General features: G+C 48.1%; 1 protein-coding gene across 2 annotated transcripts; it reads right to left on the bottom strand.

Moving 5' to 3' along the window:
• Positions 1-1,541: 1,541 nt before the first annotated feature.
• Positions 1,542-16,431, bottom strand: DYNLL2 (dynein light chain LC8-type 2). 2 transcript variants are annotated; one of them, XM_083715354.1, is made up of 3 exons: positions 15,933-16,431; positions 6,289-6,427; positions 1,542-3,171 (listed from the first exon to the last, which is right to left on the bottom strand). In XM_083715354.1, the coding sequence occupies exons 2-3, from the start codon at positions 6,418-6,420 to the stop codon at positions 3,034-3,036; spliced, it is 270 nt and encodes an 89-aa protein (XP_083571480.1). In that variant the 5' UTR covers positions 6,421-6,427; positions 15,933-16,431; the 3' UTR covers positions 1,542-3,033. The 2 variants fall into 2 exon arrangements, with proteins under 2 accessions (XP_083571480.1, XP_083571481.1); XM_083715355.1 differs by having other exon boundaries at positions 16,134-16,247.
• Positions 16,432-24,038: the final 7,607 nt, after the last annotated feature.

Raw genomic sequence — 24,038 nt, 5'->3', positions numbered from 1 at the left:
GGTTGAATATAGTTTATTCTGAATATTTCTATTGCCACAATGAGGACTAGTTTTGCTAACACCAGGTGCAGTACCAAGCCATCTCACCCCAAGATATCCCAGTCAGAAGAAAAGCACTTTTATCCTTAAATGACTTCTCTGCTGCCTTTCAGGAACAGGTTCTGAACTTGTGCAAATGGTCAACAACAGTGCTCCTCTAGAAGCACACAGGGGTTTCCGAAGGCTGAGATCTCCCTCAGGAGACAGTGTTGGGTAGTGGTTAAGAGTGCTGGAGGCCAGGGCTCAAATCCCTGCCGAGCCGTGAAACTCACTGGGTGACCTTGGGCCACTCGCAACAACCCCCTCAGCCTTACCTGCTCCACAGGGTTGTTGTGAGAATAAAATGGGGAGGGAGAGAGCCATTTATACCACCTTGAGTTCCTTAGAGGAAAGTTGGGGTGTGAGTGAGTTATAAATAATACCCCGCCCCTCAAAAGTAACTCAAGTTGCACTCTGCATAGAAATTAGACAGTGTTGACCATGTACACACTCTAAGTTAAGAACATATCTTAGGTAAAGGTAAAGGGACCCCTGACCATTAGGTCGTTGTGGCTGACTCTGGGGTTGCAGCGCTCATCTCACTTTATTGGCAGAGAGAGCCGGTGTACAGCTTCCGGGTCATGTCGCCAGCATGACTAAGCCGCTTCTGGCGAACCAGAGCAACGCACGGAAATGCCATTTACCTTCCCGCCAGAGCGGTACCTATTTATCTACTTGCACTTTGATGTGCTTTCAAACTGCTAGGTTGGCAGGAGCAGGGGCCGAGCAACGGGAGCTCACCCCGTCACAGGGATTCAAACCACCAACCTTCTGATCAGCAAGTCCTAGGCTCTGTGGTTTAACCCACAGCACCACCCGCGTCCCTTAAGAACATATTTTTCACCCCCAAATCCTGGGAACTGTAGTTTACCCCTACAATTCCTAGCACTCCCAACTACAGCTCCAAGGATTCACTTTAAATGCCTGGTGTGTCTGCAGTCTACATGTCTGAATATCTATCTCCCCCACAAAACACATCCCACAATCCCTTGCACTCTAGCCTCTCATCAGCCTCAAGTATTAAAACAAACTGGACACTGTTCTTAAATGTGCCAATTCCTGCTCTCTCGGTGTGTTTTAATGTTTTTGAAAAAGAAATGTTTAATTTCAAGCAACTGCACTTAGGAAGGAAACTTTTTTTTTTCACTCCATGAAGTATCAACATATTCCCAAGTTAAGACTCATGCTGGCAGGGACAGTGGGAAACTTCCTTTTCTGGAGAGCAAATTTTCTGTGTGAGCATGACCATTGAAGCACATCACTCTAACACAAGGCAGTTCCTCTTCTGCCCCCTGATATCTTTAGATGGGAGACACAAGTTATAATCAAATTCAAGAGCTACACCCACCTCCTGTGGTGTGTGTTTTTTGGTAGGAAAGGGGTGTTAACAAGCTGATTCTAACAAAACTCTGCATGATACTTTTAGGCATACTTTGGATTGTCGCACAGACACCACAAACGTGTTTTTCAGAGACAGTCTGGGTCACCCTTGTTTATTTTTTCACAGCCAAAAGGGAGAAAAAGTTATTGACATGCTTTCCTTCCCGCCAAATCCCAGGTTATACAAGCACAGATGAATCCCCATCTCCTTATGATCTAAGCTCTGGAGTCAGTTCCAACTCCTTAGGTGATTTTTGAGGAGAGGAGTGGGGAGGTTGGAGTGGTTCCTTCCCCACCTAATTTGTAGACTTCTTAACTGCAAAAGCAACTAGGTGTTTCAGCTAAAGCACTTCCAAGGAATGATCTTGCAAAAGAAAAACAGAGAAGGGCCCCTGCAGCAACTGGACACCTTTGCTATAGAACTGAAATCATACAATCTGCTTCTCAAAAGGCAGCTAACTGTTGAGAAGGTGGGGTGAGGGAGACACAAAACGATCAGGAAAGGGCTTCTGTACACCAGCCACCATGTTGGGAGTTATGTGGAGATTGAGTATCTCCAAGTAAAAGCAGAGGCAGACTATAAGCACAGCCAACACGGAGCCACCGATTTGGAACAGGATCTTCCCACACAAACAAGTGACTGGAAGCGAGGTGGCAAATAAGGCAAGGCTGACTCAAACTGGGATGAGGAGAGGCCTGGTCACAGTTTTCTTGCATCATGAAGACACACGGCTGGGCCACGTGCCCAGCCAATACTCCAGCACAAAAATATGAGGCAGCTCCCTTCAAAATGGCTTTCTGGGGGTGGGGGTGCAATAATGTATTTCGGACCAAGATAACCCACTTCGGAAATACGGCACTTAAAATTCCATTTTACAGCTAAATACCAGCTGCCACCCATTTTTACTGTCAAATATTAGGCATGTTTGAGAGATGGTTTTGGATCAAGAAGAAACAAAGAAGACCACCTTTTTTCCCCTTTTACAGCCAAGGCAACTTAACAAGGAGAACAATGCACTCTTTGGGGACAGAAAAGCTGGCTGGATTTTTTTTTAAAAGAAACAAAACATTGAGTACGTCATTTCAAGCCAGATTCTGACCCTTAATTGCCATTTTTGGGGGTCTGCTTACAGCCAGCTTCTGAACCTTTCAAAAGGAATTTAAAAACCAAAGGATTTCTTTAATGGAATTTTAGAGATTATCTTTTTATTTCATTTCTCCTTCCCGCTTAAAGGCCATTTGTTGAAGCATTTTTAATTTTATTTTTTTTACAGTTCTCCTAGTGCAAAAGAAAATTAAAAAGAAAAAGAAAAAGAGCAGAAACCGAAAACAAGGAACATGAAAAAGATGCTGCTGCCTTACTTCTCCCAGGCAACCAAAAACAAAAACAAAACGAACAGAATTTTAGGTGGTGTTTTTACTGCAACATATACACATTAAATATAGTTTACAGTCCATGCAGCGGCGCAACCATGGTTGAAGGGTTCCTGGGCCCCCGCCTTCAGTGCACTACAGTCCATGTTCCTCGCCCGCCGTCATCGCGTCCCCCCCCCTCCACTGCCGTCTGCCTGCCTCCTAGCCCGACTTGAAGAGGAGAATTGCAACCTGGCCCAAATAGAAATAAATGAAATGCTTCGTCTCGTGCGTTACGTAGCTGCCGAAATTCCTGCCCACGATGCAATGCCAAGTGGGGTTGTATTTCTTGTCAAATTCCTGAATGGGGAGGGGGAGACAGAGAGAGAAGGGGGGAGAGAGAGGAAGTTATTGAAATGCAACAGCATCAAAAGGAGGCAGATCTGTGCCCCAAGGAGATTACAATACAGGAATTGGGAAGTGTGTTTCGGAGTCCAGAGGCCCTCAGTCAGAGCCTGTCTTGGTCAAGCACTGGCACTAGGCCCATCCTCACACAATCCTGCTCCTAGGCAACCCCTGCATTGTTTCCTTCAGCTTGGGGGCAGGGAGAAGATGGTAGTTTCTGAAGTGGATCAATACAATCCTGGAGTCCAACCCACCCAGAGGCCAGCTTGAGACATATTGATAGGCCTAACAGCTACACTGAAGAGGTGCCTCCCATAATGCTTTGCAGTGTTGCGCAGAACAGAGTTAGGCAACTCATCCCCAAGCAGTGCGTGGCTTTGTCAGTCAGTATCTTCTAAAGATATAGCACCAGCCACAGAAGGGCCCAGGTTCAATCCCCGGGTAGGGTTGGGGTAGATTCCCTGTACAAAATCCCACTGCCAGTCAGCGAAGACAATACTGAGTTAGATGGACCAATGGGTCAGTATAAGGTCGCTTCCAATCAGGGCCGAAAGCCATGGAGGCAGGACCTTGGAGAGCAGGGTTCAAATCCCCACTCAGCCATGAAGCTCAGTGGGTGACCTTGGGCCAGTCACCAACTCTCAGCCTAAACTGCCTCACAGGGCTGTTGTGGGGATTATACGAGGAAGGTGAAAACCACGTACGCCACCTTGAGTTCCTTGGAGAAATAGGTGGGATATAAATGCGAAGAACAAAGCCTTTCGGTTATAATTAATTTCATAGAATTGTAGAGTTAGAAGGGACCGCAAGGGTCATCAACTCCCTGCGATGCAGGAATATTGAGTGCAGAGTAGCAGTAACTCTTCCAAAATAACTGATTCCCAAAAACTGGCATTCAGAGGCCTCCTTCCTCTGACAGTGGAGAGATACTATCTAGAACAGAACATTTTTATCAAGGCAGAAGCAGTGTAAAGTGTCACAGGCCTCCTGAATGCCTATTTTTAAAGGCGGGTTTCCCCCTGCTCACGGGAGACATTGCAGTGTCGTTTTATTATTTACCATTTTACTGTATTTTCTTTTTCATGGATTTTGTTTCCATTGGTTTCTGTGTATTTCTGGCTTGTGGTAGGGCGGGGAGATGAACTTACTGGTGCTTTATGTGAATTGCTGACTGATTCTGCATATTAAGCCGTATATAAATATTAATACTGTACGCTGAAATAAAAAGGCAGCCTTGACTTTTGCCACACCCTTGTCTGGCTGTTCTGTGACAGGCAGAGAGCCAAGCCTGCCCCATGAAGTCCATTAGCACATGTACCCAGTCAAGAGCTTTATTTTAAAGAGTTCTTGCAAGCTCTTAATCTCCGGGTCATGAGTTTGAGCCCCACGTTGGGCAAAAGTTTCCTGCATTGCAGGGGGTTGAATCAGATGACCCTTGAGGTCCCTTCAAACTCTACAATTCTATGATTCTAAGATGCTTTGAACACTGTTTCCCAGCAGGGAGGTAGCCAAGAAATAAGGGGAGGGGGGACGTTACTGGTTTGTTTCCGTTCTTATTTTTATTATGTATTTTGTGTTTTTTTATATTGTGAACCACCCTGAGATCTACAGGTAAAAGGCAGCCTACAAATTTAATTAATTGTAATAATAAATAATTTGGAAGCAAATGAAAATGGGATTATACAAATCCATCAAGGATAGCAGCCGACAGTCGTGCTTTATCAATTCAATTCCTTCTAAAACACGCAGGGTAAAAGTTGGTAACACAATAAGCTCTGTAAGTACACAATATGTTTTATCTTAATCTTACTGGATCAGATTGTTACTTTTAATGTTTGATGTTTTATTATTTTTATATGTGTTGGAAGCCGCCCAGAGTGGCTGAGGCAACCCAGCCAGATGGGCGGGGTATAAATTAAAAAATAGCATGATTCATTTTTACAGCAGCACCCTGGTTTAAGAACAGCCCCTATTTGGTTTACGGACTCCGCAAAACCGAAAGTGGTGTCCTGGTTTGCGAACTTTACCTCGGTCTAAGAACGGAAGTCGAACGGTGGAAGGGCACTGGTGGCAGGAGGCTTCATTAGGGAAAGTGTGCCTCGGTTTAAGAAAGGTTTCGGTTTAAGAACGGACTTCCAGAACGGGTTAAGTTCGTAAACCGAGGTACCACTGTATTTATTATTCTACTGCATTTGCATCCTACCTTCGCTCCAAAGAGCTCAAGGTGGCAGATGTTTCTCCCCCTCCTCATTTAATCCCCACAACAGCCAACTGACATAGGTTCGGTTGAGAGAGGCAGTAACTGGCACAGTAAGCTTCAAGACCAAGTGGGGATCCGAACCTACATTGCACTGGTTCAGAACTTTCCAGCTGCCAAGAAAGGGGTTGGACTAAGAAGAACAGGAATGGGGGGCTGGTGACCACATGCCCCAGTCACTTCCTTGGAGATTCTGTCTTGCCATGGCAGAATGCAACTGATGAAACCCTGAGATGACCCAATCAATCAATAAATAATAAATAATAATAATAATAATAATAATAATAATAATAATAAATTTTTATTTATATCCCGCCCTCCCCAGCCGAAGCCAGGCTCAGAGCGGCTAACGACAATAAAATAATACAACATTCTAAAATCATTTCATTATAAAATAAATTCAAATCAAATTGATGGCAACCACTGGGCTAGAGTTCTGTGAAGATTGCCAAAGGAGGGAGTCAGGCTGTGCCCTGGCCAAAGGCCTGGTGGAACAGCTCTGTCTTGCAGTCCCTGCGGAAAGATGTCAAGTCCCGCAGGGCCCTAGTCTCTTGTGGCAGAGCGTTCCACCAGATTGGAGCCACAGCCGAAAAATCCCTGGCTCTGGTTGAGGCCAGTCTAACCTCTCTGTGGCCCGGGACCTCCAAGGTGGTTTTGTTTGAAGACTGTAAGTTCCTCTGTGGGACATACCAGGAGAGGCAGTCCCGTAGGTACAAGGGTCCTAGGCCGTATAGGGCTTTAAAGGTTAAAACCAGCACCTTAAACCTTAAATCAAGGCTCTTTTTCCTCTCTCCCAAGTGTGAGTGCCACAATACCTTTTTGATGTATGCCGCTATGTCCTTTTCTATGTTGTACTTCTCCATGGCCTGAGTGGCGCAATCGACAGCATCTTGCTGCATGTCCTCGGACATGTCCGCATTCTTGATCACTGCCTTTCTGTCAGACATGATGGACCTGCCAGGAGGAAGCCAGAGAGGAAGGTCAAGTCACGCTGCAGATCACCACGGGATCTGCCACGGCGCCACCCCTTGGAATGGCGGCTTGCAAGGAGGCAGGGCTGGGTTGAGGGGCAGACTGAACCTATGCTGCATCCAATCCAACGGATGAGCCGCCACGGCTGCTTCTCAATCAGCTTTCAAAACAGGTTCACGCATGGGGCTAGTTCACAAGAAAAGCACACCTTGCACTGTAAAAGCAGTGGGATGGCTTGCTTGTTTGCTTGATCGGCAGCCATTTATTCTGGCATGCCAGCGACCCTCTCTCCATCTGTTTCAGTCCAACCTGATTGAGAAAATGTGTGTTTTTAAGCAAGTGGCCCTCCCTTTGTGACTGGGGAAAGGGGCAGTTTGGTGTGTCGCATTTTGTGCAGGCCTGGTCTATCAGCACTGGGCTTCCACACAAATGCACTCTCAACGCAAGGACTGAACACTGCAAACACACCTCCACTGCTCTCACTTCCACTGCCATTAGTAGATGCTAGAGTTCTTGGAGAAATCGTCTGCAGTGGTACCTCGGGTTACATACGCTTCAGGTTCATACGCTTCAGGTTACACACTCCGCTAACCCAGAAATAGTGCTTCAGGTTAAGAACTTTGCTTCAGGATGAGAACAGAAATGGGGCTCCAGCAGCAGCAGGAGGCCACATTAGCTAAAGTGGTGCTTCAGGTTAAGAACAGTTTCAGGTTAAGAACGGACCTCCGGAATGAATTAAGTACTTAACCCAAGATACAACTGTATTGTTCACACTATAGCAAGGATAGGGTACCTGGTGTTGCTAAGACTACAACTCCCATCAGCCCCAACTAGCATGGCCAGTGGTCAGGGATGACCAGAGTTGTAGTCCAGCAATATCTAGAGGGCTGCAGGTACCTTAACTCCTGATCTGATTAAGTCAGGCTGTTGCTTGCAAAACCACTATTTCTACCTAGCCAGCAAACCTACAACAACGGAGTCAGACCTGTACCACCTTATGCTGAACCCACATGCTCTGTAATTGCCAGACCAGCAAGATTTCAGGCGAAGAGAAAGGGGCCTCAGCTCATTGGTAGAGCATCTGGTTTTCATGCAGGAGGTCTCAGGTCCAATCCCTGGCCTCTCCAGGTGGGACTTGGAAAGATTTCCTGCCCCAAACCCTGGAGAGTCGCTGCCAGTCAGTTTAGATCAGGCATCCCCCTCCATATGTTTTGGGACTACAACTCCCATCATCCCTAGCTAACAGAACCAGTGGTCAGGGATGATGGGAATTGTAGTCCCAAAACATCTGGAGGGCAGAGGTTGGGGGTGCCTGGTTTTTAGACAATAGTGAACAAGACAGGACCAATGCTATGACTCACTATTAAGGCTGCTTCCTATGGGCCTAAGATGCTTTTGGATAGGGCCTCAGAATCGGGCCCAGTGCACCCGGTCAGCAGACGTCAAGTTGTAAAGCTGTTTCAGGTGGCAAGGAAGGGCTAACATGTCCAAAATATGCCCGGAGGGGGTGAATAAGCTGTTCCCTTTTATCAGACCCTTCTAGAGAGCTAGGTCCCAATGGGACTGTACATTTAAAACAGTACCCTACCACCTTAAACAGTTGTGGCTTCCCCAAAAAAAATTCCTATTCCCAGAGCTAGAATTCCCAGAATCCCTTGGGAAGAATGACTGGGAACTGCAACTCTGTGAGGGAGACTCTTCACAACTCCCAGGACCCTGAACCAAGTAACAGTTCCCAGGATTCTTTGGGGGAAGCTGCAACTGTTTAAAGTGGTATGATACTGCTTTAAATGTATAGTGCTGACGGGACTTTAGTGCAATCAAGACCTGGCTTTACCGGGTAGGGGGAAAAGGAAAACCAGAAGACAACAGTCCACTGGCAGCCTCAGATGCAACAGTTCAGCAAGCCTCTGTTCTGCATCTTCTTTGAACCGGACACCACGGCTGAAATCCTTGACGTTTTAATGCAGATTTGTACTGCTACACTGGGCCTCTTTTATAAAAATAGAAAGAGTTCCCCAACCTGATGTCCTCTAGATGTCACTGGGACTCCCCAACTCCCACCAGCCAGGATGGCAGATAGCCAGGGATGACAGGCAGTATGGTGCAGTGGTTATAGAATGTTCAAACAGAACCTGGGAGACCAGGACATTCAATCCTCACCCAGTCAAGCAAGTCACTGGGTGACGTTGGGCCATCAGCCTAAACTACCTCCAAGGTCATTGAAAGGATAAAATGGGGAGGGGGAGAACCACATATACCTCCTTGAGGGTGCGAGTTTGGGGAACCTGGTGAAGGATCTAACCTCTGCGGGTGGGACTACCATACGTTGCCAGTTCCCACCCTCCCTGACCAATTCTGGCCATACTGGTTGGGGATTATTGAGAGGGCCTCAGATTCCCCATCCTGGCCTCCCTCAAGCAAGCAGATTCAACCCCTTTCTTACCTACCAGCATACAGTTAAAACCGCATGTGTGAAACCATTTAAATATCCAAAACATGTACCTGGGACAAAAATCTCCACTTGGAAGGCTCTTTGAAAGAGGAAGAGGGACCAGCAGGCACCAAAGATAACAAAAGAGATGGCGCCCGTCTGATACACAACAAGATGGAATCCCAAAGGGTAGCGGAATACATCCTAAAGGTCCAATTCCTGCTCTGTGCAGAACAGACCTTCTGTTCAAACGGTCTCTGCAAGAGACACTCTCTCCTGCAGAGCACAGTGATCAGCTGAGTATACAAAGGGTGAGACAGTTTTTAAGGCATCGTGATCCGAAGGCCTATAAGGCTGTGTGCATATGGAGCACCTTGAACTGTGCTTGGTACTGTTCTGAGGACAACAAATCAGAATAATGCCATCTCTTCCCTTCATATATCTCTCTCTCATATCAAAACCCCCCTCCTCCATTACTCCACTATCACTGAGCTATAAGTACATGTAACTGAAATGAATATAGACTTTTCCATTTTTGGCTCTCACCTCCATTTCCATCTCTTATGGGCAATGCTAGATTTGTAAGCTCCTCAAGGCCACAACTGCCCACCCATCTCATGAGTTAAATCCTGCATTGGCTGCACACTCAGCAGGGAACAGGCATGGGCAGACAAAGCAAACGGGATTTAACTTCCTGCTCACCAGCAGATGCCCGGGGAGTTAAATCCTGCTCAGTTCTTCAGGATTCCATGCAAACGTCTTCCCGATTCAAGGAGTTTGCATGGAACCCCCTGCTAAAATGAAGGGACCTCTGGTTCTAGCAGCTCCTTGCAAGGTGCTTTGAAACCCCAGCTTCAAAGAACTTTGCATCTGACGCCAGGTAATTGGCAGGCTGGCAACTCTGCCCGCCTGTCAAACTTGGCCAGCAAGGCCGATCCCAAAAGAATCTGGCCCAGGGAGCCAAAAGGTTCCCCACCCATTGCAGACCACACCCCACACTGGCACAGAATAAACAGGACCCTTAACCCTCCCTAGCCAACATTCAAAGGCTGAAGGTCAGCATTTTCTTGCAAGCCTCCACCAACAGATCCCAAGAGCTGCAGTTCTCAAAGCTTTCAATGCCCACACTAATGCATGCAGCCACCACCCACTGAAATAACTTAGCCATACATGAGCTTCATAAATGGCAGTTTACATAGCCAATCACCCACAGACTTTCACTGGGGTGGGTGGAGAGTCTCTCTACTCAGCTGCCTTAACCACAAACAATGCAGAGCCACGAAAGGGTTGAGCCACAGATGCAAACGCTGCAAGGAAGAAGTGAGGTCTGTCTCTATGGGCATGTACACATGACCAATATAATAACCAGGGCTGTGGTTGTGGTTGTTTTATAAAGGCTGCTCAATCACTTCACTCCTACCCCTTCCCAACTGACATCTTTTAGGAACATTAGAAACCGCCCAACAGTTAATTCCCATGACAGAGAGTAGAAGCCGTGACAGTTAAGCCAGACTTTTAAACCTAAGTTACTAGTCCACACGACTGACACGCTGCCCGCCTGCCAATCCACAGCCTGTTAATTTGTGCCACACAACATGTGCAAGTTTCAACAGCCTCTGTGCCTTGGTCACAGGCAACTAGTTCCACTTAGCATAAGCAAATAGATAGCCGTTTTGGCTGGTAGCCATAGGTAAATTCTAGCTCTACTGTCAGAGGCAGAACACCAGGTGAGAATACCAGGTGTAGGGGGATCCATGGGGGAGGGGGGACCCTGCTTACGGGCTTCCCATTGGTCACTGCGACACTGACTAGCGGGTCTTTCTGCTGCTCTTCAAAAGCAGGTTTCTGGAAGAGCTTTCACTCTGGCGAAAGCTCATCACAATCAGGAGATCCCCCAGCAACCATGCAGAATGACAGTTCCTGGGATTCTCTAATCCACGGCCATTTAGCAAGCAATGAGCGAGCCAGAGTTTACTCAGAGGACACCAATCCAGATTCCCCTGCCTGCAGGAGGAGTTAAACTGACTTTGCAAATACCAAACCTTATCCACCCAGAATCCTAAGCGTTCCCCAGCCCCCTGCAGTGTTAAGGAGAAATGCCAGAATGGTTGCAAAGTGGAAGGCAGGGTGGTGTTAACAAGAAGTCCTGAGCCTTCCCAGAACCACAGTTTGCAGGAATCTCTTGAACAGGAGTGAGGAACAGCAGGTTGGAATGTGCCCTGGAACTCTGATGCTTCCTCTTGCTTGCATGAATGGAGAACAGGTGTGCGCGCACGTGTGTAGAAACCAGCCCTGATGTACAAACTACAAAGTCAACATTTATATGCTTGGCCCCACCCACTTTTCCTCCAGCCCCGCCCACCACTGCCATGTGGCCTCTGGAAGAAGGGCAAAAAAATTCCCCACCCTTTGCTCTCGAAATAGCCGTAACTATCAATTCAAAGATTTGGGAAGGGGGGCCCAGCTCAGCAGAAGAGCACCCAGAGCTGGGTGTGCACCTGGGCCACGACATCTCCCATTAGGCGGAGGATCAGGTAGCTGCTGCCAGCCAGAGCAGACAACACTGAGGTCGATGGACAAGCAGTCTTAATCTGGTATAAAGCAGCTCCCTGCATTCGTAGCAGAGATGTGGCTGGGGCAATCAGCCAGGCAAGGTGATACTCAAGAAACAAAGGGTGTGAACAGCAAGCTGATTAACTGACCCCACCCCTGCACACATACACAGTCCTTCTATGAAAGAGCTACTGGGAAAATTTTCAACTATATTGTCAGCAGCTTATCCAGCTTTTTACACGCTGCAGCACCCACTGGCAACTAAGGCAAGCAAGCCAGCTTCCTTATAGGCCAACCACTACAGTACTAAAAACATGTGCTTGAGCTTGCTTTCCCCTCCTCCCTCCCCATTCTTTTCCCTCGTGTGTTATGACTTTTGTGTTGTAAGCCTGAGGGCAGGGGCTGTCTTAATACAGATTTCTGCAAGCTGCTCCATAAAGCCTTTTTCTTTTTTTGCGCATTAAGTCTGGGGTATAACTGCCACAAATGAACAATTACTTTAAAAAAAGAAGAAGAGGAGGAAGAGTTTTTCCGTCTGGAAGCACTGAGACTGCATGCTGAGAGTGATTCCCGTCTCTTGGCAGGACCTCAAAAGGGACAGAAGGAATAGCTTTGTTGCAGCCGTTAAAATATCGCTATCCAAGAGCGAGGAAGGAACCCGGAACCTGTTACATAATAGCCATGGCCAAGGTTACAATATCCAAACCTTTGTTATCCCCCCTGCCCACCAGTTTGAAGACTACCCTGTGCATCCCTCTCTGCCTAAAAAACAACATTATTGCATTTACCATGAAGGAGCTGCTACATTTACTGGAACTGTAACAAGATGAAGACTCCCACTTTGCACACACACACACAAAAAAACTTTGAAAGGATATGGGGTTTGCTACAGTCCTAAACCAGCCGCAAGGAACCAGTGGCCCTCCAGATGTTGATGAACTACAACTCCCATCAGCCCCCGCAAGCCTGGCTGATGGGGTGAAGCATGTCAGCAACATCTGCGGGGCCACAGGTTCCCCTCACCTGTCCTAGACAGAAGAAGAGCCAGCCTGTCATTGCTAGCCTGCAAGGCCTCTTGGCACCGATGCAGAGAATTGATTGAACCCAGCAGCCACATTCTTCGGCTTCCACTTGCTCCCATTTCACAGGTGAGGTAAAGAGAGGCCTTCCCTGCAGGAGGAGCGGAAAGCACCCTGGAAGTTTAGGAACAGCATCCAAGGCGAGGGCGATGGTGTCCCACCATGCTCTTGGAAACAGAAGCCCAAATGAAAACCAACCCGATTTTGAAAGATCGAGGGGCACTGAGGGAAGCAAAGAGATTAGCCCCCCCTCCACTGGGGTCCCAAAGTGCACACTTCCCCCCAGCAAGTTAATTCGTTTTTATTTTCTTCCATTGAGGAAGCTGCGTTATATACTGAATCAAACAACGCAGTCCATATAGCCTACTACTGCACTTGGGACCTGCACATGGCAATGCTGCCGCTATACCCTCTCCTCTAAAAGTCCGGCCTGTAAGAAATTCAAAGCACCGTCCTCAGGGGAACACTTGCTGCAGAGCCAGGGATGTTGCCAGAACAGGTTGAAGGGCCAAACCGTCCCGCCAGCCAGACATGTCCTAGGGTCACCAGTCTTCCAGCAGTGTATTAGTTCCACTTGAATTCAACACCAACTTATCAGTACCCGTCTTGGCTAAGATGAACTTAAAAAAACAACCACACAAAAACCAGGGAAGGCATTTACGTAGTTTCTTCTAATAGGGTAAGCCAGTCTCTCCGTAAAATATTTACAGCATGAATATGGGGGTGCAGGGATAGAACCCCCAAAGGATCTTACATTGGATACATGCATGCAGGCCCCTTGCAACAGCACCGTGGGAAAGGGCTGTGGCTCAGTGGTTAGTGCACCTGCCGTGCATGCAGAAGGTCCCATGTTCAATGCTAAGGTAGAGCTGGGAGAGACATTGGCCAGTCAGTGCAGGCAGCAGTGAGCTAGACCACGCACCCCCAAAGTCGGCCCTCCAGATGCTTTGGGACTACAATTCCCATCATCCCTGACCACTGGTGCGGTTAGCTAGGGATGATGGGAGTTGTAGTCCCAAAACATCTGGGGGGCCAAGTTTGTTGGTGCCTGAGCTAGACAGACCGACTCAGGACAAAGGGAGTCCCTGTGCACCATCTGCCCCCTGCCCTTACTATGGACATCACTTCTAGAACAGTGAGGACAATTCAATAATTTGTGTGGCATGGGCTGGGAGGGGAGAGAAGGGACTCTGGGATTTATTCAAAAGCCCTATCATAAAGGAAGCTGTCTTCTCCTTGGCCAGGACCGCCCCCCCTGCAATGACAGGGAAACTTTGGAGGAGAATGCAATGGGGTGGGCAGCATGGGCGTAGCCAGGGGGGCAACTGCCACCCCCGGATGAAGCAAAGCAATCAAAATACTTAACTGACCAATCACGTCAGTTCTGCCCCCCCAACAAATGTCCTGCCCGCCCCCCAACAAAAATCCTGGCTATGCTCATAGTGGGCAGGCACATTATCCCAGGGCGCGTCCCCCAGAATCCTTGCAATATACACCATCCTCATGTCTCAGTGATGGGAGTTTTGCTCTTATCCCCCATCAGCCAAGTCACAAGGAGGACAGTAATTGGAGGACCACAAGCCTGGGTTTCAGAAGGGATGCAGCTCAAAAACAGAGCATGCAGGTTTGATCCCCAGCATCTCTGGGCTGGGCCAGGAAAGGATCTCTGCCTGGATCCCTAGAGATCCACTGCCAGGCGGCGTCAACAATGCTGGACCAATGTCCTGACTCATGTTCACGCATGCATGGGGGTGGGGAAGGTGTATGTGCCGTTATCACCTGCCCAGCCAAACACAAATGCCACAAAAGGCTTGTTTACAACATCAGCCATTTAAAACCCAGTCCCTTTTACTCTTGCAGGGATAGTGCCAGTCTGAGCAGCCTGGCGGGGTTGGCGGGAGGGCGAAGGAAGCAAGAGAGCGGCGGGTGCCACTCCGAGGTCCTTGGCAGAAAAAGTGGGGTGTAAAAACACAATAGTAAATAAAACGGCACTTGGGAGGCGGCGATTCTCTTTCCTCCGGCGAGCATCCTCCCTTACTATGAGGCTGCTGCAATGGGGAGTTTCCCTTTAATACAGCCTCTATCTCTTTTTTTGGGGGGGGGGTGAGAAGCAAGGAGAGGGTGGCTTGTAGAGTAAGCCCCAGAGGCCACACCACACATACAATTTTCCTTGGATCGTGCCCAAGTTCAGCTCCACCTGCAGGTTCCAAAGGTGGCAACAGCCTCCCCAGCTAGAAAAAGGCCTCGGCAATGTTTTTCCCCCTCCCATTTTTTTTCTTAAAGCCTTCCAAGTCCCTACTCTAGAAGGATCCATGCTCAATCCCATGATCTCGGCTCCCTCCATCCCTGACAGGGACGTCACTGGACCTCGAAGCCAAGGGCAGCACCAACAGAATCCCATTGGCTCTGCTGCAACCCTCCTAGGAAGAGCAAAGGCAGCTTTTTAAGTTTGTCCCACCCTTAAAGGCAACCATCACAGACCTGAACCTGTCCTTTGCAAGAGGGGTTTCCCTCCCCCCCCCCATGGGGATCTAAACAATCCTTCTTCCAGCTCCTATGTCACAAAGGGGCTTCCGAGCAAGGCTTTAGGAATCTTATTTTTTCACCAGCAGTCCAAAAAGTGTCCAGTCTGATTTCAGGCTTGACCTTGGGTTTTTTTTTGGGGGGGGGGGCATAGTATTAATATTTAATTTATCCGATTTTAAAAATCAATATATTGGGGGGGGGGGGGGAGAAAGAAAGAACTGGCTACTTGATTCCAGAATGAAATGTTATAATACCAGCTGCATCCCAATCAACACTCACACAACTACTGCAGAGGTGAGCAAGAAAGCCAAGGGGATGGACAGTTTGCACACACAGACACACTATATATATATATATATATATATATATTTGGGAGGGTATAGCTCAGAGTTAGCAGAAAGAGGTAGATCCACAGAAACCGCGTCTGCCAAGTTTGGTACAAAGGAAGGTAGATTGTACACTCAATACCCAGCAGCTCTGCCCGCTTTGGGGGGAGAGTGGATTTGGGGGGGGGGGAGCAGCCTGGGTTGCAATCCTCTGCACCCTTACCTTTGAATAATTGTGTAAAATATATATATATAAGTCCCACTGGGGCTTTCTGAACTCAAGGGGGTTTACTTCTGAGTAGGCATGCATGAGATTGCACTAGGCGCAGGAGCCTAAGGGGCGTGGACTAAAACAGGAAAAAAATGAAAAATAAGAAGGGAGGAAGGAGGGGCGGCCAAAATCAAGCATCCCCATCACTTCCAATGACCAGAACCCCTCGCTGCTCGCGCAACTATTTGAGCGCCCCCCCCCATCAACCCCTCCGCCCCAAACTCGCCCCATCCAATTCTGCAATGGGGAAAAAAGCAAATAAAACGAATGAATAAGTCACCCGTTTGCAACCGCTTACCTTCACAGTGTTAGGCAAAGCCTCCGATTATTTATATATATATATATATATTAAAAAATAATAATAATAAATGAGGGCGCGCTCTTTCCCCCCACGGCACGTCGAAAGGCAACGCTGCAAAGGCTTTCTATAGCCTCCCGACGCCCGGGCTCCAATGCGCGTTCCTGTCCCGTTTGCAAAAAGAAAAAAAGGGGAAAGCACCAGCGAAGCGTCCGATGCTGCTGTCGGCGAAGGTGGTTGGAGCGTCGCTCGCTTACTCAGCGCAGCAGCAGCAGCGCCGGCGCCCTCCGCTCTCTTCCCCCCGCGAGCCTCCTCTGGCTGCCTGCCCTGGCCCCCCCTGGACTGAAATAGGCGCCCCTCCCCTTGCAGTAGCTCAGCCACGCTGCGCCTCCATTGGCTGCCGCAGAGCCTCGGCCCACAGCGACGTAGCGTTCTCCTCTCGCTGTTCTCTGTCTACATCTTATTTCATCCCATAATGCCACGAGGAAATTGCAGAACCAATTTTTTTGTATGTGTGGGGTGGGGGGGAGGTGGAGAGAGACTAGGGGTGGGGCTGGAGTGGAGTTTCTCGCTTTTTGTTTGTTTGTTATTAAAACACAGCGTCGATAAATGAGCCAATGAAGAAGCGGGCGTTATTATTATTATTATTATTATTATTATTATTATTATTATTATTTTCCCTGCTCAGGATCTGGGTCTTCTCTCTCGGCTTTCTTCTCCTTTTCTCTCTCTCTCTCTCTCTCTCTCTCTCTCTCTCTGTTTCCTGGCAGGGAGCAGCTTGGAACAGCTGCATCGCCAGGCAGAACTGCAACAGGTGTAGCTTTATCTCAGCATCACTGGGGGGGGGGGGTGTTTGAAGCTGCACTTGTTGCATTGCTGCCTTTCAAAGGAGCGCTGGAATGAGGAAATGCAGCTGCTGGAGGGGGAGAGATAATTTGCCTGTAGGTAGAAGCCTTTGGGTTAGGTAACAGAGAATACAACGTCCACTTGCTTAGGTGAGAATAAGCCCAATGGAACTCAGTGGGACTTACAGTGGTACCTCGGGTTAAGTACTTAATTCGTTCCGGGGGTCCGTTCTTAACCTGAAACTGTTCTTAACCTGAAGCACCAATTTAGCTAATGGGGCCTCCTGCTGCTGCGGTGCCACTGGAGCACGATCTCTGTTCTCATCCTGAAGCAAAGTTCTTAACCCGAGGTACTATTTCTGGGTTAGCGGAGTCTGTAACCTGAAGCCTATGTAACCTGAAGCGAATGTAACCCGAGCTACCACTGTACTTCTGAGTAGATGCCCATAGAATTGCACTGGAAGTCACCCTGGCTTGGGTGTTATTTGCAAATATTGTTTGAATGGGAGGTGAGGTGGGACTTCTTTGGAGCAGGGAAAAACAGAATGTAACACACACACCCCATTTATACAGTTCTTAAATTGATTGTTTAAGAAAAAGCTGTGTCTTTTGATTCTACAACAAAAATATCAGGATGCGAAATATTCGTGAATATTTGTTTTCTAAAAAAGTTAAGTTAGCTATATTTTGTTTGTTGGGGGCTGGTCCCTGGAAATCGAATCGGTCAACAGCAAAGGTGAGGAACCTCTTTCCGCCCTGGGGGCTGCGTGACCAGAGGTAAAAATGGCATAGACCAGAGGTATAATCTTCACCTTGGTGCAGCTGGCTACATTCCAGCTATGGAATAGTCAGTGGTTTCCATATGTGCACCCACCGCCCCGTAAATATCAGTCTGTCTACCATCCAGGCAAGCAAGAGGCATTATCATATAATGGGAAAATTCCAGCCAGGCATAATGGCTCAACTGGTAGAGTATGAGATTCTTCATCTCAGGGTTGTGGGTTCGATCCCCACATTGGGGCTGGACTAGATGACCCTTATGGTCCCTTCCAACTTGATAAGTGCTCAAGGGGGGTATGAAGCAGGGCTAGTGAGGGGTGTGGCCTGGGGAGACTGGGTGTGGCTTGGGCAGGGGGCCAGGGAGGATGGCGAGGGCCAGAGAGAGACCTAGAGGGCCTAATTCAGACCTCAGGCCTGAGGTCCCTCAACCCATATATGCGGAGATCAGAAAATAGAGGGACGATTATCCCCCCTGTCCACTGAGGACAATACATGCTTATGCCAACCACCTGCCCTCCCCACTCCTGTATCTTAGAATTCGATGAGTGAAACACTTTCTCTATGAACATTTCATTTGCTGGACAAAGATCACCTGGCACCTGCAGAGCATACATTTAAAGCAAATGGCTTTTCCCCTCCCCCTGAAAGGATCCTGGAAGCTGTAGTTTGTTAAGGGTGCTGGGAATTGTAGCTCCAGGAGGTGTAAACTACAGTTCCCAGGATTCCTGGGAGGGGGGCTTTAAATGTGTGGTGTGGGTGTCAACAAAGTTTGGCCAAGTTCCAGGCCCGCAAGGATTTGTGTAAGGTACAGAAGGGGAGATTTTATACAGCGTCACTTCTCCCTTTACAGGAAATAGAAGAAGAAGAGTTTGGATTTGATATCCCGCTTTATCACTACCCGAAGGAGTCTCAAAGTGGCTAACATTCTTCTTTCCCTTCCTCCCCCACAACAAACACTCTGTGAGGTGAGCGGGGCTGAGAGACTTCAGAGAAGTGTGACTGGCCCAAAGTCACCCAGCAGCTGCGTGTGGAAGAGCGGGGAAGCGAACCCGGTTCACTAGATTACGAGTCCAACGCTCTTAACCACTACACCACACTGGCTTTGCACACTGGGGTGCAAAGGACAGGATTTCCTCAGGAACACAGCAGTCCTCATTGGGACTGATGGGATTTGGGGTCCAGCAACATCTGGAGAGCACCAGAGGATTCCTGCATTGCAGGGGGCTGGACTAGATGGCCCCTGGGTGATTCTAGGAGTTATCCTTCCAGAAGGCAGAAGGGATATAGCTCAGTGGTTAAAGCTTCTGAGCCGCATGCAGAAGGTACTGGGTTCAACCCACAACATCTCCAGGCAGAGCTGAGGGAGAGTCTGCAATCCTGGAGAATCACTGCTGGTCAGTGTAACTCAGGTGTGGGGAACCTTTGACCCTCCAGATGTTGCTGAACTACAACACCTTTCAACCCTAGCAAGCACGTCCAATGCCAAGGAATGATGGGAGCTGTATTTCTGCCACATCTGGAGGTTCAAGGGTTCCCTACACCTGATGTAAACAATATTGAGCTAGCTCAGGGTTCCCTAAACTTGGGTCTCCAAATGTTTTTGGACTACAACTCCCATCATCCCTAGCTGGCAGCAGGACCAGTGGTCAGGGATGATGGGAATTGTAGTCCCAAAACAGCTGGAGACCCAAGTTTGGGAAACCTTGAGCTAGATGAATATTTGCCATCACTGCTGTTCCTTCCCCATCACTGCTGTTCCTTCCCCATCTGGATATGTTTTCAAAGTACAGTAGAGCTGAACAGGTACCTGTCAGGGCCAAGAGGCTGGATCCAGATGGTCTCTTACGCTCATTCCAGTGCCATTATTAAAAGAGGGCCTGGGGGAGGATGAACGAGGATATGGATGAAAGAAGGCAAAACGTTAAACTTACTACACGTCTCTAAAAATATGTATAAGCAACACCTGAGCTTCGCTGACTCACTCATTAAACAAAGGTGTCACGACTGCCAACACACAGGAAAGCTGAAATGTGGTACGCGCACCATCTAATTCATCTTAATTAATGGGCAGTGGGGGAGACTGAAGGAGGAATGAAACTCGAGATCTGAAGGCGAGGGATGGAATGCTGGGCTGCAGAAACCCCTCTGCTAGCAGCCTGATAGGACAGACAGACAGACAGACAAAGAGAAGAATTTGCAGTGGCAATGAACACATATTTATTTATTTGGGACAAGTCAGTAGAGGCTGCTCCATTGGGGCAAATGGGGCACTGCCCCGCCAATCTCTTTTCTCTGGGCACCTCCAGACATCGTTTTTATGGTGTGTTCATGATGGTTTGATCTCATGAAGGGTGTTTTGGCGGTGACACATGATCCCGCTTTCAATACTATTCACAGCTGCAAACATTTCAAGGCAGACATACTGCTTTTGTTTCCAGTCAACGCATCTCCCACAGCTTCCTGCTGAATTCCTGTATTTTTTAATATCACTAATGTTCTAGGTTGTGTGGGTTGTTGTTTTTTTTATTGCTGTGCTTTAGTGCAAGAGTACCCCTCCCAATGGCAATGATGTGTGGGGCTGGCCCTGGACATGTTGCTGCTTCAGGCAAAACAAAATCCTAGCCCTGCCCCCCACCTAGCCAGCCACCAGCCAGGGGTGGACTTCGGTCTTTCAAATATCAGCAGCACCCTGTGCGAGGTCATAATTTGGAGCCCCCGCCTCTCGCCTTCCATTCTTCTCAATTTACTATGACTTACTTGCCATGCAGAGACATCACCTTGCCAACAAAGGTCCGTATAGTTAAAGCTATGGTTTTCCCAGTAGTGATGTATGGAAGTGAGAGCTGGACCATAAAGAAGGCTGATCGCCGAAGAATTGATGCTTTTGAATTATGGTGCTGGAGGAGACTCTTGAGAGTCCCATGGACTGCAAGAAGATCAATCCTCTCCATTCTAAAGGAAATCAGCCCTGAGTGCTCACTGGAAGGACAGATCCTGAAGCTGAGGCTCCAAGACTTTGGCCACCTCATGAGAAGAGAAGACTCCCTGGAAAAGACCCTGATGTTGGGAAAGATGGAGGGCACAAGGAGAAGGGGACGACAGAGGACGAGATGGTTGGGCAGTGTTCTCAAAGCTACAAACATGAGTCTGACCAAACTGTGGGAGGCAGTGGAAGACAGGAGTGCCTGGCGTGCTCTGGTCCATGGGGTCACGAAGAGTCGGACACATAACAACATAACAACAGAATGTAGAACACATTATAGCCCAAAGCCTAGGTTGCCATATTTCAAAATGTCAAAAGAAGAGTTGTTGAGATTTTGTTTGTTTTGTTTTTGAGCTGTTTTAAAGGAAATTTGCCAAAGTATCAACACTTCCCATATGGACTGCCATACGCCCGGATTTTCCCGGATATTTTAACTGATTTTCGGTGGGCGAATCTGGAGAATTCCAGACACGTGGCAGCCCTACCAAAGCCCAACTCTGTCCCCTTTCATTACGAAGGTTGCTAACCACACTGAAAATCTGCTGAACCTCTTTGACCTGAGACCACACAGAGGTGAATAAATACCACGGACAGTGATGCCCTTGCCGTGCCACCTTCAATGAGCTGGAAGGGTTCTTTCTGCTTGCAGCCCCATTTTCATCAAATTGCGACACTTGTCAGTGATAATTCATTTGTGCATCTGCTAGCACCCAAAGACCACCCTGGTTGCTTCCAGACCACCTGATTATGCAGCCTTCATCCTGATTTGATGGCCGCACCAGCTGTTGGCTGAGTGTTCATTCTGATTGGTGCACTGGGAAGTTAAAACAGGGTTGCATCAGGAAAACATTAGGGGGCACACCCCACACTTTCCAGTACAGGTAAAGACCAGGATGCAAGTCTGTGTAGAGGGATATGACCTGGGAAGAGTTCAAAGGGTCAGGTGGAGGGCCTGGACCTGGGCCTAAGGTTCCCCCATCTCTGCCTTAGAATCTTGAGATCCCGAAGCACTAGATCAGATAGTGTGCGATTTATTGATCACTGAATATCAAGAGATATTGGGAAGTATTCCTGGATGGCATCTGGGAAATGGCAGGATGCAGTCTGAAATTTGACCCTCTTCCTTGCATTATTTGGCAATGTAAAAACACAAAGGCGGGTGGCTGTGTCTTTACACAGAGTAGGCCTACTGGAAATCAGTGGACCTAATTTAATCCTATTCATTTAATGGGTCTACTCTGAATAAAACTTAGCTGAATGCTGCCTAAGGTGCCAAAATATGAAAGAGAGGTGATTATCTATTTTCTAGTGGCAGCTGACTGGCAATTAGCCACATAGGGAAATAAGGAGGCTTGAGATCATCAATTTGTTGGGATGTTCCGAATGTGGAACGTGGCTCATATGGGCAGTGTTTGACTACGGCTTCCTGTCAGCACAATGAGTTTTTCTTGCAAAGTGGGACTCCCCCCCCCCCCACTCTCCAGATCTGCTCCAGAGGGTTGGGGAACCTCTAGAACAGATTTGGGGGTGGAGGGGGAGAAGAGGGGGCAACTGTGCCATTGCTCAAGCAGAAAACCTTGTGCTGGTGCATAGCATGACATTGGAAACAACATTTCACTGAATCTCACAGGGCAGACCCCGAAATAAACTACAGTACAGTGGTACCTCAGGTTACAGACGCTTCAGGTTACAGACTCCGCTAACCCAGAAATATTACCTCGGGTTAAGAACTTTGCTTCAGGATGAGAACAGAAATCGTGCAGTGGCGGCGGCAGGAGGCCCCATTAGCTAAAGTGGTACCTCAGGTTAAGAACAGTTTCAGGTTAAGAACAGACCTCCGGAATGAATTAAGTTCTTAACCTGAGGTACCACTGTACTTGATTTTAAAAAATGGTCTGATGAACACGTACCGTTTTTAAAAATAAAGTTTTTATTATATTTTATTTACTAATATTTTATTATGTACTGGAAAAAAGTCCCCAGCAATGCCCAATTCATAATAGCAAACAATTATAAATCTTATCTGTATCTTATTTAATACTATCAACTGCTTAATTTGCTTCGGGGACTTCTTACTGTGAGTCATAGTATTTGATTTTGATTCTTAAAAAAAACCCCAAGAAACAGCCTTCAAAATTATTAGGAATGAAACTTACAAATCCTAGACCATTGACCTCCAGGATGCATCCCAACCTGTTTGGGATCTCACTCTGCATTGTGGTTGATGCAGCTCTCCAGTAACACGTCACACAGAAAATAGAAGCGGCAGTGAATTAAGTGAAAGGAAGGGGAGCGTGGGATTGCCCGTTTTCAGGCACATTGGTACGAAATGCCTTCCAGAGGGCCAATTAGCTGATGGGCAATCTGGACACAGGGACTTCACTGGCGCCGACTCACTCCCGAAACTTTCCTGCTGCTCCTCTGTTCATCTGTGAATGGGGTTTCAAATAGAGGGGCTGAGAAAACGACTTCCTCTCCGCGGGACAGTTTGGCAAAGGTGGAGAGAGCTGCCTTTTTGGATAAAGGCATGAATGAAGAAATTCTTCAGTCGGCAGGCTGCCTGGTGTGTTTGAAGGAGAAGCTCCTCTCCTCTGAAGGGAACATAATAGGAGTGCCTTTTACCAGCTAGGCCTGCTTCACAAACAACGGCGGCTCTTGCACTGTGATTCATACACCGGCAACCTCCTTGCTCCATTATTGCAATGCTCTTTGTGTGGGGCTACCCTTGGACCTGGTCCAGAGCTGCCAGCTGGCGCAAAATGCTGCAGCTAGACTGCTGACGGGGACAGACTACGGCCAGCACATAACTCTGGTGCTCAAGAGTCTGCACTAACTGCCCATACAGTTAGTATGCCCATACAGGGCCGGGTTCGAGGTGCATGCATTCATTTGCAAGGCTCTTAACAACCTGAGTCCAGGATATTTGAAAGACCACCTGAGCAGTCTGCCTTCAGCCAACCTGCCCCCCCCCACCTGCCTGCCTTATTACAGACCATCAGTCTGGAAGTCGTCTGGGCTGACAGCTTCTTCTTCCTCAATCTCAGCATTGTAGAATTCAGCAGGGAGGAAGTTGGGAACAAAACTCAAAATAGTGGCTTCTGGCTGTCATTGGCTTAGGCTCCCTCTACCACAGAGCCTAGGACTTGCCGATCAGAAGGTCGGCTGTTCAAATCCCCGCGACGGGGTGAGCTCCTGTTGCTCGGTCCCTGCTCCTGCCAACCTAGCAGTTCAAAAGCACATCAAAGTGCAAGTAGATAAATAGGTACCGCTCTGGCGGGAAGGTAAACGGCATTTCCGTGAGCTGCTCTGGTTCACTTAGTCATGCTGGCCACATGACCTGGAAAAATTGCAGACAAACGTCAGCTCCCTTGGCCTGTAAAGCGAGATGAGCACCGCAACCCCAGAGTTGTCTGTGACTGGACTTAACTGTCAGGGGTCCTTTACCTTTACCTTTTATGACCTTAGAATTCCTATAACAGGGTCCTGCTTCTGGGGCTT

The sequence above is a fragment of the Podarcis gaigeae genome, assembly GCF_964106915.1.
Source record: "Podarcis gaigeae genome assembly, chromosome: 15".
Lineage (NCBI taxonomy): Eukaryota > Metazoa > Chordata > Lepidosauria > Squamata > Lacertidae > Podarcis > Podarcis gaigeae.
Note: the sequence above shows the minus strand (reverse complement) of the source record. Positions and strands in the feature narration are given on the sequence as shown.

Excerpts from the sequence above, each read along its gene's own strand:
- DYNLL2 (XM_083715354.1), bottom strand. The coding sequence starts at position 6,420 with ATGTCTGACAGAAAGGCAGTGATCAAGAATGCGGACATGTCCGAGGAC. Across the intron at positions 3,172-6,288 it reads TAGCGGCATACATCAAAAAG|GAATTTGACAAGAAATACAA; the intron begins GTATTGTGGCAC and ends CTCCCCATTCAG.